The sequence below is a fragment of the Macrobrachium rosenbergii genome, chromosome 14 (assembly GCF_040412425.1).
Source record: "Macrobrachium rosenbergii isolate ZJJX-2024 chromosome 14, ASM4041242v1, whole genome shotgun sequence".
NCBI lineage: Eukaryota > Metazoa > Arthropoda > Malacostraca > Decapoda > Palaemonidae > Macrobrachium > Macrobrachium rosenbergii.
This window is the reverse complement of record NC_089754.1, coordinates 41,062,943-41,078,641: the sequence shown is the minus strand read 5'-3', so window position 1 is coordinate 41,078,641 and position 15,699 is coordinate 41,062,943. Positions and strand designations below refer to the sequence as shown.

Genomic DNA, 15,699 nt, shown 5'->3' with positions numbered 1-15,699 from the left:
AAAACACTTAAGGATATTTGGAAGTGGATGGAGGACTCACCTTAACCATAATATCACATTTTTATCAATTCCTTCATCCAAGTTTTCTTCAATTTTGATGCTGTTGATAACTTTATCTGTTGAATGAGCTGTTGGTTCAAATTCTTTCAAGTCTGTTCTGTGAGATGATTTACCTGACAAAGTAGTTTTATTGTCCAATTGCACGGAATCTTGGTCACCTGACGGTATTAAGGGTATGAAAGGTTTACATTTCCTTAAGGAAACATGCTTATTGTAACCTCTACTTTCAATAAATCCCTTTCCACAAACTTCACAATGATAGGGCTTCGTTGTAGCATGAGTCATCATGTGTCTCTGAAGGGTGGCATTCACTGAAAATGCCTTGCTACACACACCGCAGTGATAGTTTTTCTCACCTGTATGAGTAATCATATGCACTTTTAAATGAATGTTTTGAGCAAAGCTCTTACCACAAACTCGGCAAGCATATGGTTTCTCACCTGTATGAGTCATGAAGTGTTTACCTAAAGAAGTTTTTGTCAGAAATCTCTTATCACAAATGTGACACTGATGTGGCTTTTCGCCCATATGCCTCTTCATATGTGTTTTGTAAACACCTACCCTGGCAAAATCCTTACCACATTCTTCACACTGATATGGCCTTTCTCCTGAATGACTCTTCATGTGCTCTTTTAGTGAAGTTTTTAATGCAAAGGTCTTAAAACACACTTCACATCTTTTGGGCTTATGCTTAGAATGAGAAAGTAAATGTGTCTTGAGACTACTTTCAAGAGCAAATTCTTTATTGCACACATGGCATGTGTGTGTTGGCTGTATTGAGTGTATTGGAATATGATTCTCCAGTTTTCTGTGAGTTTTGAATTTCTCACCACAAACATGGCAACGAAAGTATTCTGGGTCTTTAAAATATAGAGAGTTATTCTTTGGCTGTTTGTGTGTCTGTGTCATGTGCCTTTTCAAACCTGCAGGTAGTCTGAAAGTTTCACCACATAATGCACATGAGAAAGGTTGATCTTCACTGACACCATGAGTTTTAAGATGCTTTTTGTAACTCACATGGAGAGCATATGATTTGCCACATATACTGCAAACATAAGGGTTCTCTCTCGTGTGTGTTTCCATGTGACGATTGTAACTATTTTTATGAGTGTATGTCTTGTTGCATGCAGTGCACTTAAAAATCTGATTTTTTTCCTCCACAAGAGTTACCATTGATAAATCTAGTTGGTTATCATCAGCCAAAGCTTGAATGCTCTCCTCTGGCTCTGTAGTCACTTGAATAGTCTCTTCTGGAACCTCATTTATGTGAAGAACAGTATGGAGACTTTCCAGTTGATTCTCACTAGATAATTCTACACCACTTGATTCTATCCATGTTATATTTTCATCTGGATCATCACTTGCATTTGGAACCAAATAGATACCCTCTCCTGTAATACCATATGGGTCTGTAACTAATGGAGCTGGTTCTGATGCTTCATCATTAATGATTGTGTTAGGTACAAACTGCATCTGATCATAAGGAATATCAGTTTCAGGTTGCTCTTGGAAGAATTCCACATGTTCAAGAGGTAAACTGTCTTTATCATTTGGTATATCACTATGTGTTTTTATATGGGCTTTCATGTTTCCTTTTTGTGCAAATTTCCGACCACAAATGGGACATTTGTATGGTTTAGCACCTGTATGTATGTCCATATGTCTCTTCAAGTGACTTCCTTGTGTAAATGCACGCTGGCATATCTCACACTTGTAATTCTTTTCACCAGAATGAGTGAGCAAGTGAACTTTCAACGTCATTGGTAATTTGAAACGTTTCCCACATAATGAGCATGCATACTTCTTTTCATCTGAATGTACAAGCATGTGGGTATAATAAGCACTACGATGCTTAATTTCTTTATAGCATATAGGACAGGAATATGGAGGCCCCTGCTTTTGTCCATGAATCTTGGTGTGCTCTAAAAGACACTCATTCCTCGAGAATGTCTGTGAGCAACTATCACAGCTAAAGATTTCATTTGGAGAGGGAATCTGCATGTGGTCATTGAGTCTTGTTTTATCCATGAATCTTTTACCACATTCAGGACAAAAGAAGGATTTAGGTTTCTCACAAGTATGCACCCTAAAATGTGATCGAAGACCACTTTTCAGGGCAAACCTCTTATTACACACTGTACAATGATAAGGCTTTTCTCCAGTATGAGTAGCCATGTGTGCTTTTAGAGTTCCCTTTAAAATGAATCGCTTCTGACAAACTTCACAGCAGTGTGGCTTTTCATCTTTATGATGGAAAAGGACATGTAGTTTGAGCTGGACATTCCTGACAAATTTTTCTTCACATATGGAACATGCATACCTCTTGTCACCAGTATGTTCTCTCATGTGTGTGGCCAAGGTACCCTTCTGTCGAAATCTTTTCATGCATAAATTACAGCCAAAAGGCTTTTCATTTGTATGCACAACCATGTGGGTAGTCAAGTGAACTTTTTGGACAAACCTCCTCTTACATTTTTCACACTCATAAGGTTTTTCATCCTGATGAATGAGTACATGTCTGTCAAGGACAGACTTTGTGTAAAACCTTTTGTTACAGATATGACAAGGATATCTCCTGTCACCTGCATGAACTCTTAAATGCTTAACAAGTGAATTTTTATGAGTAAATTTAAATCCACATTTATGGCATACAAATTTCTTCACACCTTCATGAGCATCCAAATGTCTTGCCAAAGAACTTTTAAAGCGATACTTTTTACCACATTTTTCACATTCATAGTTGTATTTCTGTGAATGTCCCAGAACATGAAGACTCAAATAAGTCTGTCGTGTGAAGCTCTTATCACAAATTTCACATTTAAAGGGTCTATCTCCTGTGTGAGTCATTGTATGTTCTCTAAGGGATCGTTTATTTGAAAATGCTTTCCCACAATGCTCACAAGGATATGGTATGTCATCAGAATGTAATTTTAAATGTTCTCTCAAGGTCTTCTTGTGTGAGAACTGCTTGTTACATACATGACACTCATTTGCTTTTTCACTTGCACCTGGTACTGAAATTGCAGCAAACTTGCATTTTATGTCATTTTCTTGCTCTTCTAGGGGACTTTTGGGGCATTCACCAGCTTTTTCCTCTTTCACAACAGTTTTCTCATCAGAGTGGACCTGCAAGTGCACTTTCAACTTATTCTCCGATTTAAAAACTTTGCTGCACTTCTTGCATCTAAGAGGTTTTAAATCTGTATGAGCAAGCTTATGTTTTTTTAGATTACTGAAAGATCTAAAATTTTTACCACATTCATCACATATATAGTTCTTCTTTGCATGTATTTTCATATGATTCTGAAGATTAAACTTTAATGCAAACTGCTTGCCACATACACTACAAACATGGGACTGTTTTTCAGGAGGACTTACCTCATTTTCATATGTTACAGATCTCATCTGAACATAAGTTTTAGCAATTGCCTCAATTTTCTCTTCGTCATCTGATTGTGATAAAACTTCGTCTTTAATGTGGTCAACAGGGGTAGTAATAAATATAATTTCACTTGTGTGTGCTAACATATGCTTATCCAATTCTACTTCAGATGAGAAAACCATATGACAATCAGAACATTTGAATGCTTCACTATCATCATGACTCAGCAAATGAGTTTTCAAACTACTACTTAAAGCATATGTTTTCCCACACTTTGGGCAAACATGAGACATTTTGCTACACTTTGACATTCTCAAAAATTTTATAAATGCACTTGATCAATATTTTAATACTGGACATAAGCAAGCATCTGCCCATCTAATAAATGCATAACTTAACAATGGTTACCACTTCTAATATGACTACAACCAAATAGGTATCTATCAAATTTAATATAAAATTTTACAACAAATCTATAACTCTTAGAAAAACAAAATTTAGCCATCTCCTATGTGTGAAATTATATCAAAGTAGGCCAAAAATTATATATGAATTACTTAACAGGATTAGTTAAACCAATTGTATCCTTGGTTGCTCACAAAGCATTGGCATTTCTTCAGCTTATAGTGTCTGGGGTCCTTGACAACGTAACCATTTAAGACTTCCTGAAAAATAAGAGGAAGTTGTTTAACTCACCAACATGTCTGCAGCAGTATTTCTAATTAAAAATGCTATTATAAATATGCATATTTTTTGGGCAATTACCTATAGTATTTTTCCTAGGTATACAAATCAGAGCCTTTTACCTAGGAGTATTCCTTAGCACAAGTTGGAATGGGTTACTGAGCATTGGTAACAAAGTATGTAAATGATGGTTAGGGGAAGTGAGTGGAGAAATACCCCTCACCCACCTACTGTCACTAAACAGTCCTCCTTTGGCAACAGGTTCAAAGTTGGGTCATTGTGATGGGTAATGATAAAATACTCTGGCTGGCTTATATGACCAGGAAAAAGAAAATCACTTTAAAAATAAAAATTTGTTATTTGTACCTACAGAAATACAAACCATTGCCTTTTATGCGAGAGACTTGATCCTTAGGTGGAAGGTTGTCTCTGTGAACCAATTAGAAATTGCAAACCTACCCAGAAATGTCATGATCCTGGTCCCAGATGCAAGCAAGTGGAGTTATGACTCCTGTAATCTCCTACAAAGTCTGGCATGGGGATGCCTGAGGTCGGAGAAGCATCTGAAGTGCTGAGCTCCATTAATGAAGATGTAGTCCCCATTAACCCAAGAAAACTCCATAGTAACTGCAGCATCTTATAACTCCAACAAGATTCTTTAAGCTGCGTGGTACTGGGCCAGACAGTTTATGAGCTGTTAATTAAGGGACGATGGTTGTTAGTGCAGCATAGGCATCCACTATACAACCTCTCATTCCAAAAGTAACCAAGGCCATTTCACCAGCTATGTGCACCAGGGACTGGTCATGAGCAAGTGCAAGCCAAAGGCATGGGACTGAGTTGAGCCTATCCCTCTCATAAAACCAGAGGTATTTCAAGGATAAGAGTGCCAGTAACCAATCAGCTAAATGATTGACACCAAGCATGGACCGATCCTTGTACCAGACATTGTGAACAATACATGTTACTGTGCCAGTAAATCTTTCCTGAAGGAAATCTTGTAGAGCAGAGGACCACAACTAATAGTTGTGGGGACCAACTACTTCTCCCTGTACTTGGGTCCCTGAAAGGAGCACAAGACTTGGGGGAAAGATCTTAACTAAGGCCACGACTTTATGAGGAGTTCCTGATTCACTCTGGGCTAACTGGAGAAAGTCTACCAACACTTAAGAATCTGTAGAACAGACTCCTCTGCTAGTACAGGGTGCAGGAACCTGTGTAAGAAATTGTACATACGCTTCACAATCATAGCCCTGGAAGTTGGACAAGGAGTGCAGATTTTCCCCTACTCTCCAAACACCTCCCAAGCACCAACTGCAAAGGGCAGGATTAAGAGAGAAGAGCCCTTTGGAAGACCAAGTGAACAACCAGACATGAACCTGTGGTTAAGATGATTATATAAGGAAGCCGACAACAGTATTCGCACTGTTTTTAGCTCTCTGCCATCATCCGCCTTTAATATTCTGTCGTCTCCAAGGACAAAAGGAAACATCAGCTATTGATGGTGGTCCATGCCACAGTCCTTGTCAGTCCCAGAGAATGGTCAGAGAGGGAACCGAACTGGGCCTCCCAGAGAAGCCAGTTGAAAGTTGGTCACAAACTCTTCTGACAGCTATAGCTTTTCATTGTCACTTCTATAGAAGATGAAAATACTCAAGGGAAATCCCGAAGGATAACCCTGAGAAGACTTAGGGAAACTCTCACCCTTTCTTGAGCAGTCTGAAGAGCAAACAGGAATGAGAGAGCAGGACAGAACCCAACCCAGGCACTCCTCAGGAAAGTAGCAAACAATCTACACCTACAAAAGAAAGTAAGAGATTCATAACAAATAAAGTTCCTCTAATGCACAAACCAAGTCTGCAGTGATGAAGAATTAGTATTCTGTAAACCAGGAGACTTGAGAGAATTTTGTTAACAGAAAACATGTACCAAATGAAGCAAAATGAATTTGTTCTTCAAGTATCCCTGACATTAAATAACCACAAAAACACACATGCCAAGTGATGTAATAAAATGTTATAAGTAATTGTATTGTTTTTCAAGTATTCCTGACATAATGAATAACCACCAACAAATAAAAAGAAAAATTTTGTCTGAGTTATCTGTGTTTTTGCTAGGTATACAATCCAGAGCCTTTCATGTATGAATACTCCTAAGCATGAGCTGGAATCAGTCCTTGAAACTTGGTAACAAGGTAGTTAACTGGAAGAGGCTCTGGTTTGTATGCCTTATTTACCAGGGACTATAGCATCTGGCATTATTTTTCAACAAATAAAAAGGAATGGTTAAAAATAATGGGATTTTACTGAAAAGCTGCAGTAGTTTAAAATAAATTAAATCTGTTAATTTCAGCCATAAAAACATAATATAAATGATGCAATTCATCACAAAAACTTCAGATTAATATATATATATATATATATATATATATATATATATATATATATATATATATATATATATATATATATATATATATATATATATATATATATATATATATATATATATATATATATATATATATATATAAAATCCTCACTACTTTTCCCAATTAGAGCCAAAAAACTGAATCACAATGACTATAAATGTGAAATTCCTCCGAAAACAGAACTAGTTCTTCCTTGGATTATGCATATTTTATGAACTTGTACACACTTGAAATATTTATCTAAAAACTATACATATATCACAGAACATCATTAACAACTTGCAACTGAACATATGGCAGACAGGTTCACACTATGCAACACCTCCTGAACTTGAACCTTCACTTACATTCACCTCTTTAACAACACAGTCACATCTCTTAGGTTCATCAGTATTCTTCACTATATATGACAGGACCTGTTTGTCTGTTAAAAAGCTTCTGTTTTTGTAGTTAGAAGATGAGTTTTTAGACTACTTGTAAGGGAGAAATGCTTGTTACACTCTGGACACCTGTAACATTTTTGCTTGCCTACGCTCATCTTCCTAGTAACAGAAACCAAAGCCTCTGTTAAAAATAACTAAACCTCCATAAAATACAATGTAAAGTAAGTTAGCAAAAATGTGCATCAAAAGGAAAAAACATTCTAATACTGTACAATGATACTCATTAGTACTTCATCCACATATCTTGCAAACAAAAGAAATGAGCATTTTGTATGCATTTTCATCTCAATATTTTGTACCTATATCCATAAATGACCCATGGTGATAGCTCCACAATCCTACTGGTTCTAGTGTGGTTATCTGTAAGATGTCACACTCTTCAGCAAACATTCAATTTCTTGGCATCTTTGCTGTCTGCCTCTGATTCTTCTATTTCAATAACATTTCCTGTGGAGGAAACGTAACAACGTAGCATATACAAAGTGTTTTCTTTAGGATATCCTATTCTAATCACAGATTTTGAGGTAATATTTGTTCACAATAAAACAGGAGTTTTAAGAACAAAAAGAAATAACCAAAAAATAAGATGAATGCTTATAATGTACTTAGCTCTTTAAGAGCTTTAAAAAGATATTATTTTGAAAACCAGGGGCCTTTTACGCTTAATTCCAATGGGTATGGTTACATCACCTTATTTTGTAATAATCACTGGCCTTAAGTAAACACTACTCTAAGATGATTACATTGTGAAATAGTCACAACCAATTTTACAAGAAAAACCAGAAACAGAATATTTTCTTCCAAATATAGAAGAACATGACCTTCACCAAACCCTCCATGAGAATATAATCTGATATGGTTTTTCTCTATGGGAATCAGTCTGTATGTATGAATGTCTGTAAATAGACAATACAGGTAGGCACCACTTAATGTACATCCAAACAATATCTGTCCGAGTTAATGTATGACAGTACATAAAATTGTATTATAACATAAAATTGTATACTGCCAGACATCAGCTGTAACCTCAAAGTGGGCAGTATGTTACAATGCCAGAGTTCAGTACAGTAGTGTAGCACTATAGTGTTTACTTTAAGTTGAGTATGTCTTCAAAATTTCTCTAATTCTTCATTGGAGAAATTTATTTCTGGTGATAGAAATTCATTTCTTGTTATAATGTGGTTTGGATTCCACAATAAGCTGTAGGTCCCTTTGCTAGGTAACCAATTGATTCTTAGCCACGTAAAATGAATCTAATCCTTCAGGCCAGCCCTAGGAGAGTTGTTAATCAGCTCAGTGGTCTGGTTAAACTAAGGTATACTTAACTTGAAGTAAACACTATAGTGCTGGCTGACAAATAATGCAGCACTACTGTACTGAACTCTATTGACCTTATTTCACTCAAAAATGAAAAAATTCAGATGTTAATTGCTTCTTTATGAACATTACAGTACTGTATTTTCTGTAATTTGTTGTGAATTTCCCTTAAATTAAAAAGGTTTAGCATGTCGTATGTATAAAAGTTTGGACTTTGGGCTTGGAGGCATCAGAATTGCTACAGAGATGTCTGAGATTCATTCTTTTAAATTTTTTGGCAGCATCTCTGACTCAGTTACATTGCATTTGTTAATTTTTTTTAATAAAGAACCTTTTTATTTTACACCATCGCTCCAAAATGCACCCAACTAATGTTGGCAATGATAGCAGCAAGAGCAACCAAGAAGCATCACTCTTGAGGTATATGAGGTGAAAAGATTAAGAAGGAGGAAGAAATGTCAACACAATCTAGGCTAATCTCAAAATGCCTCATTCAACAATCCAAATACTACAGAGAATTAAAAAGAAAACCCTGCAAACTGTGAAAGCTACCAGGTTAATCAAGGATTGAGAGGAGCCTATATCAGAGATGAGAAATTTTATATCTGTTTATCCTACGTTTGGGATGTTTCTTTAAAACAAAATGTTTTCAAACAAGATATGAGTAAATTATACATGTATTTGTATATTTATGTCTTTCTTATTTCTGAATGTAAAATAACAAACTTTTTTTTTTTTAAAAGAAAGCTCATTATGCATACAATAAATTACAGCACAATCATTGAATGCTCCAATTCAGAACTCCACATTAAATTTTTACTGATATCTTTTTCTTTTTTCCAAGTCTACAGCAGAGAAATGACACACAGGCTGGTGGTCAGTGTGTATGTGGGTAGGTTAGAGGGTTGGGGAAAGCTTTGGAGCTAGATTCTGCACACACTTCAATTGCTTTTCACTTTTCATTATGTAATTTCTTTTTAAGTGCACATAGTAAATCCTATGTGTACATGTAGATCTTGTTATGTACTGCCAACCAATCTCTCTTACTGTTTCTCTTACATATGCAACCAATTCCTTGTTTTTAATTTTTTTATTTCCATTTCTTTTCACTTCTTTTGCATATAATGAATATATTTTTCACTTCAATTATGTATACATGTGGATTCAGGTCCAGTTATTTATTACTAATATCTCTCTTTCTCTGTACTGTATTAATAGTTTTCATAATTTTAATAGTCCAGTGTTTAAAATGAAAGTATTATGTACAAAGTATCTAAACTACTTAGTAACTAAAGGTGTCTTATGTTAGATAAGCAGCCTAAACTGACAACTGTATAGCAATGCCCAGACAACATCCAGTCCCATTAATATCTGATTTTACAGAACATAATGTGGACATTAAGTGGTGCATACCTATATTTGTATTTCACAGATATAAAATGATTGCTTCACAAATACCTCTCTTTGCCAGTCTTGGCAGGTTTGAATCACTCCCAAATTAAAAATGTTATATTAGTGGTGAGCAACAGCATGCAGTAGTACTGGACCAACAGGAGTGCAGTCTTGTTCATGACATCCCAAGGACTAGTCAAAGAATGTCCCGGGACATAACACGCTGACTCTGAGGATTATTCATTTTGCACCTCAGGAGGCTTACATACATGGAAAGAGTAATGATTGGTTCTCCTCTCCTGAGAAGATCAAAAAGGCAACTGGACATGAGCAGATTCAATCACATTTTATCATTCACTAGCAAACTCATGAACTGGTCCATCCACTACACCCATAGTCAGGTGCTCCCACAAATGGTTACGATGATTGTTGTTGCTCAGGGAGAGACTTCTTAGCCTTATTGCTGAGGGCTGCACGTAAGGCCTTCTTCCTATGCTTCCACCAGTAAGGAGACAAGGAAGGTGAGAAGGAGAATAACAACCAAAAAAGATGAGGAGGGTGAAGTGTGCCTATGCTTCTTTGACTTCTTCCGACCAAGGGCTACTCTCCAATGTCTCCCAGGTCCACCAAATAGAGAGTCAAAGATGGCATCCCCAAAGGAACAGTAAGTGCAGTGGGAATTGCCAAGGCAGCAACAGCAGTAATAACTAGAACATCAGGAACAGCAGTAGTCTTGGTTGGAGAGGCTACTGCTAAGGCCAAAGCAGAGGTGTTGACTGAGACTGAGGCAAGTGTTGAGTTCTTGGCCAAGCCAAGTGCTCCAAGAATTTAACATCAAGATAGATCCTGTTGGACTGAGAAAGGGCCACAGCAACACCTTCATTTCATTGAGATGCCTCAGAGTAGTCCTCACTGCAGAAGCAAGAAAGGGGAATCAGCTGAAACACCCGAGGAAGTACTGTAAAGGTTACTGCCATCGCACCAACCAATGTCCTGTGCTAAGAGCATCAGGTCATTTGCTATAGGGAACAAGTGTTCCCTCCTTGGACAGAAAGATAATAATGGACTGACACCATCCCACCTGAGGAAACATGGGTCATTGTAGCAGATCATTGTTGAAAGCCAGTCTTGAAAAAGGTGGAGTGTTGCCCTCAGAAGACGCTGAAGGGACATTGTTTGATTTCTTCTTTTTGGACCCCTACTTCTTCCACTAAACAATCAACAAAAAAGATGCTATTTGGAATTCAGAGATGGTGTAAGCTCGTACCCTAAGCAAAAAGAACAAACAGAATGAAGATCAATGTTCATCGCGAAAAGAACAGAACGAGGATCAGCGTTCATGGGGGACAAGAAGCATTCATGCACACATGGCCACACCCTGCACACCTTCACTGATCATTTCCTCATAGGAGATGAACCAGGCAACATCACTTGAACACTACTCTTTCACATTACCAAAAGAGAATTTCATATGGGCACATCATCAATAACAACAACAACAGCAACCAAAGGAAAAAAAAAAAAAACTCACAACAGCTGAGTTAGTGGGTGGGTTCCCCACCCTCTCAGTCACCTGCTGCAAGTTAACCACCTTGCTACAAAGCTTCTACAATAAGACCAGATTTCACTGAAGGTATATAAATAACTAACACAGGTTTGTTTCCTTGCAAGAACAAGTGTAAGTTAGGGATTTGAGGTAGTCTAGCTTAAGCTATGCTCCGAACTCTTCCCTTAACCACATTCTGTGGTTTTCCAATTCTCCTTCAACCTGTTACTGTGGTTAAGAGAGAGATTGCTGTGCTGTTGACAATTCCAGATCTAGCAGCATGGAGGACAGACAACCTCATACATTTCTTTATGGAATCACCTTAATAAAGTGAGGACTTCAAGATACCTCTCCATAACACTTGTTGCCCTGTTATGGCCTACGCAGGAATGATTCCCAGACCTTCAGTCTCTTCACAAGGACACCCCAAGAATTCTACATAAATGGGGCAAGCTTCTTTAGCAACTAGACATGCTAATAAAATATGAAAGAATGAATGAATAATTAAAAAGAAAGAGTATAGAGATACTGTATTTAGAATTGAAACTGGGAACCTATTTTCCCTTGGTTTGAGAGCCCTCTCCCCATCACATGGTCAAGAGCAAGGAGACCTTAACCAAGGCAGAAAGGTCAAGGCTCTTAAGCTGTACAACCTACCACAGAAACAGAGAGGAACTTAAAACTTTCCAAACCATCAACAAAGCTGTAACATTTTGAGATTTTTTTTTACTGAAGTACCTTAATTATACAGCACTGTATCACCAAAAATAATGGGAAAAAATGTACACTTACACTGGTTTCTAATAACATTGACTGAAAGACTATGACATTTGTAGGTCAATGATTTGCATTTATGTATTAACATTTTAGTACTGTATACTAAATCCACTACAATAATTTAATAGCTGGACCATTTCTGTGTTAAATATAGGCCTAAGTTTATTTAAACCTTGCAAATCTGCTTACCTAGAGTATCATCACACAATGACATTGAAATAAAATGAAAAGTTCAGTACAACTTGGTACCTACATTGTTATTTACATCATCAACATAGTGCTGCTAAGTAATATGACTTATTCTCCATCACTACTGATGCATGAAGACCAAGAAGAAATGCAGAGAATGATGCAACAGTCCATCTTCAAAAGAACAAAGGCCTTCATCTGAAAAGAATTGAAAATGTCAATTTACACTAGTTCATCATCATAGAATGATGTCTGAAGCACAGTACAAAAATAAATAAACATATATCCCATTTACATTTTATGAGAATTTTAATTACCTATTTGTTGACAAAGAAAACTGAACATCAACATAATTCACTAGGTATTCATGACATTCTTTCCTAATGAAATCACACTTGTTAAAGTATTAAAAATTATAATACAATTTACAGAAGAAAGAACTCCTTGTTGCAGCTATTCACTCTTCCCAAATGCTTTACGGCTGATGATACAAGTTACTAAAATCATTTTACTTCAAGTCTTGTTGTAAAAAGGAGTTAATATTCTGTATGAACCATGATATACTTCATGACAACTTTAAAACATTTTATTGTATGAAAAGAGGTTGCTGAACAGCCAAAAAAACAAATAAAAGTAATAAAACTTGTTATAATCTTTGTTTCTGTATCTCTGAAATTCTGAACAATCACCAGCATGCATATTAGGTAAAACTGAAGATACTGGTGAAGTAGTAGTCTTCAGTTTTACCATGAATTATATTATAATACTGTAACATAAAGCTTCAAAATCCAGCCAAGTTGTGCAACCTAAGTACCATATTGGCAAAAAATGTGCAGACCCAATGATGGCCGAAACAAAGTGACTGGACTGCCAAAACGCATGTAGAGAGCACCCCACCACTCACTTACCAGCTGCCATTAACTACTGCTATCAAACTTCAACAGCCAAACCAGCTGTCATCAAAGGATATCCACATAAAAGACAAAGGTTTGTGTCCTCACAGGAACAAGTAATACCAGCGATTTTATTTTACTTTAACAGTAGTTCTCAATACTGCAGTTATTTGTTTTTGTTCTTAGGCTCAGTCTCCATAATATGCATAAGAGAAACATTGTAAAATCTAACACAAATTAACTGTTACCAACATAGTATTTACCATCATGTTTCATCATCATAGCCATGGGAGTGGGACTAATATTAACATTAAAATTTAACTCATAAGCATTTAATACCATTCCTTTAATAGGTTAGGCTACATAGGATATCAAACACTGAACTTCCATTAACTGTGGCTAAATAACCATCATTCAACCAATGGTGCTAACCAACTCAGAATTGGGGAGAAATCAGTGCTGGCTATAACAGATTAACTAACATCTGCCTATGATACGTTAAGCTTGCCAGTAAGTTGAGGGGTGGGCCACCCTTACCTTGTAGGGCAAATTGGCATCATTAATGTAGGTAAGTCTGGCATATTTCTGGGGTGTCCAATTGCTAATTGCAGTCATTCATTATTTAATCTTTCCACCCTGGTTAATCAAAGCTTATGTTAACCTACTCGTAATCATGAATTGTTTCTGTAGGCTTACCAGGCTAGTAAACAAACGGTGATGGATAGGCTAGGACTACTTGTTCTGACTTAACAAAGATAAATTTAGGCTAGTCAATCGTCTTATGAGACATTTCAGTTAACATTTACATACCTAGCCATAACAAATAGCCCAATTAAGCCACAACAGGGGTAGCTGGAAAGTCACTTTGACTCATGTCAAATAAAACTTTGGTAAATAAAACTTGGGCTTCTTCCTCTTGACTATTGCTGCTTCTTCTTTTTGACTTCGGAGGGAAACTGCCCGTCAAAGTTGTCCATGGAGGGACAGCCTACAAAAATGCTCTGCAGTTAGCTTATTATTCAATTGATAAATGAAAGTCATTGTACAACATCGACGAACACCAAGTGAAGGCAGAAATTCATGAGATGAAATGCAACTGATCTGAAGAAGACCCGCGTAGAGAAAGGAATAAAAACTTACTGATAGAATTATAGCAAAAATATAACATTTAGAGTTAAGGAAAAGGAGAAGCAACAAGATACCGATAAAGGTGTCCAATAAAGTAGAGTACAAGATATTGACTTCGTAGAATATGTGCAGGAGTTTCTACATATAATCCATGGCGGTAGCAAACCAGACGCTGAAGAGATGTATCACAATTGTTGGCCATGATCAAGTTGTATGATCATCCACAAAAGGTGGTAACTAATCTAACTATAAAAATACAAATTTGTCAACGAATGCACGGCAACTGGGTGCTGTAGATAGAAAAGAGATAACTGAGGAAATGAACCGCAGAAGAAAAGTAATTTGGTTATTTTACTTTCTACCTGAAAAGACAAAAGAAAGCAAAGACGTGAAAAGTGTGAAAATATTTTTGAAAACATATTTCATGTTGAAGAATAAGAAATAGAGCAGGTTGGTAGGCTAGGGCGAAGGGAATGACCTAATGTTGCATGAGGGAATGGACTTGAGGACCCGTATTAGTTGAGATGAGGAAGAGCTAAGAAAAAGGGAAAAGAATAGTTAAAATAAAAACAATTAAAGATGCTAGATATAAAGACGTAAGAAATACTTATACCGCACCGGACTTGCCACACACGGAAAGGGTTTGGGACATAAAATTGATAGAGGAGCGCAGAGCCAGGAGAGATCATGAGAAAGGATATGGTGTATTAAGAAAGAACTGAAAATTCTGACAAGGAAAACAAGGAACAGAAGGATTGTAAGTAAACCAAGGGTCAATATAAAGTATATGTAGATCATCAAGCACAAAGATGTCTGCTAAATAAATTTGGATTAAGAGAAACAGAAAGGGAGTTAAGAATTCAGTATGGTTAAACAAAGACAAAATATTTCTCTGAAGTGAAACTCGCCAAAAATTTGGTAGACCAATTTTAAGCAGAAGAATGATCAAGTCTGAGAGTATACGGGACACAAAATACAAAAAGGGTTGTTTTAATGATGCTATATAAGATTTTGGTGAATAAGATAAAAAAAAAAAAATAGAAACTAAGCTTGACATACGGCTTGCCCAAATGTAAGATACTTCATCTAACTTTTGGGTTCATGTTAGTGTATTTTGTGCCATGGAGCACCTCAGAAGATAAAAAAAGATATATAATCTTTATTGCAATGTGAAGGACTAACGAAAAACATTTATACCTCGGAAGCACTGTTAGAATTGGGCGAATTTAACAATCACTTGGGCTTTTACGGTTATCAATGACTGAGTAGAAATTGTGAAATGGTAATAAGCTGGATGGTGTTCTGGGAACGGAGAGGAGGAACGCGTAGGAATGCACCTGGGAAAGAACATGCCAGCAGTGTCATAGACCTTTTATTTATGAACAAATTAAGGCATTAGAAATTTTCTACAGATAATAATTTGTGATGAAAATATCAGGTCATAACATGATTAAAAC

General features: G+C 36.5%; 1 protein-coding gene across 1 annotated transcript in view; it reads right to left on the bottom strand.

Moving 5' to 3' along the window:
- LOC136845538 (zinc finger protein 208-like) overlaps positions 1 to 14,064 on the bottom strand; it is a 38,608-nt gene extending 24,544 nt beyond the window's left edge. Inside the window, exons 1-4 of the mRNA XM_067115718.1 lie at positions 13,925 to 14,064; positions 12,286 to 12,419; positions 7,300 to 7,447; positions 40 to 4,107 (exon numbers count right to left, since the gene is read on the bottom strand). Of these exons, the coding sequence (XP_066971819.1) occupies positions 40 to 3,753 (3,714 nt within the window). The 5' untranslated portion in view covers positions 3,754 to 4,107; positions 7,300 to 7,447; positions 12,286 to 12,419; positions 13,925 to 14,064. The remainder of the gene's footprint in view (positions 1 to 39; positions 4,108 to 7,299; positions 7,448 to 12,285; positions 12,420 to 13,924) is intronic.
- Between the last annotated feature and the right edge of the window lie 1,635 nt (positions 14,065 to 15,699).